Here is a 1,787-nt window from a genome sequence, read left to right as displayed (position 1 = left end):
GAAGACGCATTGGTGTAAAGAAAAGGCACAGCATTGCAACAAATAAAAAAGACATTCAGTTGCTACAAACAAAAGACTCAGAATAAACAAAATACAAAGCAATGTTACAAACAAGAAATACCGCAGTGCTTCAAACGTAAGACTCACCATTACCATAGTTAAAAGGCACAGCATTGTGACAACAAAAATATAGTGAAGCACATTATATTCAACCCGTCCTCGACTCAAGAACATTCCATCCAGCTGTCCACTCCAAAGACTCATTCATCAATTTTAACATTCAGTTCATTCAAAACTGAACTTTTCTCCATTAACAATTAATATTATTATTATATTAGCATATATAGAAATGGGTTAGGTTAGGTTAGGTGTTTAGGTTCTGTTGGCGATTATTTGTATTTGTAGTACGTGCGTGAAGCATTTAGAACGTTGTGGTTCGAACAAAATTCGTCAGTGAAGCACTTCTTCCGGGAGTGTTCGGACGTCAACAGTTGTGAGTCGTGTGTAAATCGTTTTTCATTCACAAACAGCGGGTTTGGCGGGAGCATGGAATGGACTAAGGGTGTTTGTTTATGAGGACGGGCTGATATTGTCACACTGTGGTGCTTCAGACCTGTCACACTGTGGTGCTTCAGACCTGTCACACTGTGGTGCTTCAGACCTGTCACACTGTGGTGCTTCAGACCTGTCACACTGTGGTGCTTCAGACCTGTCACACTATGGTGCTTCAGACCTGTCACACTGTGGTGCTTCAGACCTGTCACACTGTGGTGCTTCAGACCTGTCACACTGTGGTGCTTCAGACCTGTCACACTGTGGTGCTTCAGACCTGTCACACTGTGGTGCTTCAGACCTGTCACACTGTGGTGCTTCAGACCCGTCACACTGTGGTGCTTCAGACCCGTCACACTGTGGTGCTTCAGACCTGTCACACTGTGGTGCTTCAGACTTGTCACACTGTGGTGCTTCAGACTTGTCACACTGTGGTGCTTCAGACCTGTCACACTGTGGTGCTTCAGACTTGTCACACTGTGGTGCTTCAGACCCGTCACACTGTGGTGCTTCAGACTTGTCACACTGTGGTGCTTCAGACCTGTCACACTGTGGTGCTTCAGACCTGTCACACTGTGGTGCTTCAGACCTGTCACACTGTGGTGCTTCAGACCTGTCACACTGTGGTGCTTCAGACCCGTCACACTGTGGTGCTTCAGACCTGTCACACTGTGGTGCTTCAGACCTGTCACACTATGGTGCTTCAGACTTGTCACACTGTGGTGCTTCAGACCTGTCACACTGTGGTGCTTCAGACCTGTCACACTGTGGTGCTTCAGACCTGTCACACTGTGGTGCTTCAGACCCGTCACACTGTGGTGCTTCAGACCCGTCACACTGTGGTGCTTCAGACCTGTCACACTGTGGTGCTTCAGACCTGTCACACTGTGGTGCTTCAGACCTGTCACACTGTGGTGCTTCAGACCTGTCACACTGTGGTGCTTCAGACCCGTCACACTGTGGTGCTTCAGACCTGTCACACTGTGGTGCTTCAGACTTGTCACACTGTGGTGCTTCAGACCCGTCACACTGTGGTGCTTCAGACCCGTCACACTGTGGTGCTTCAGACCCGTCACACTGTGGTGCTTCAGACCCGTCACACTGTGGTTCTTCAGACCCGTCACACTGTGGTGCTTCAGACCCGTCACACTGTGGTGCTTCAGACCCGTCACACTGTGGTGCTTCAGACCCGTCACACTGTGGTGCTTCAGACCCGTCACACTGTGGTGCTTCAC

General features: G+C 49.1%; 1 protein-coding gene across 1 annotated transcript in view; it reads right to left on the bottom strand.

Moving 5' to 3' along the window:
* Window positions 1-1,245: 1,245 nt before the first annotated feature.
* LOC138356935 (retinitis pigmentosa 1-like 1 protein) overlaps window positions 1,246-1,787 on the bottom strand; it is a 642-nt gene continuing 100 nt past the window's right edge. The window contains exon 1 of the mRNA XM_069313468.1: window positions 1,246-1,787. This exon is cut by the window's right edge and continues 100 nt beyond it. Coding sequence (XP_069169569.1) covers window positions 1,246-1,787 — 542 coding nt within the window.

This window comes from Procambarus clarkii, chromosome 75 (assembly GCF_040958095.1).
Source record: "Procambarus clarkii isolate CNS0578487 chromosome 75, FALCON_Pclarkii_2.0, whole genome shotgun sequence".
Lineage (NCBI taxonomy): Eukaryota > Metazoa > Arthropoda > Malacostraca > Decapoda > Cambaridae > Procambarus > Procambarus clarkii.
Note: the sequence above shows the minus strand (reverse complement) of the source record. Positions and strands in the feature narration are given on the sequence as shown.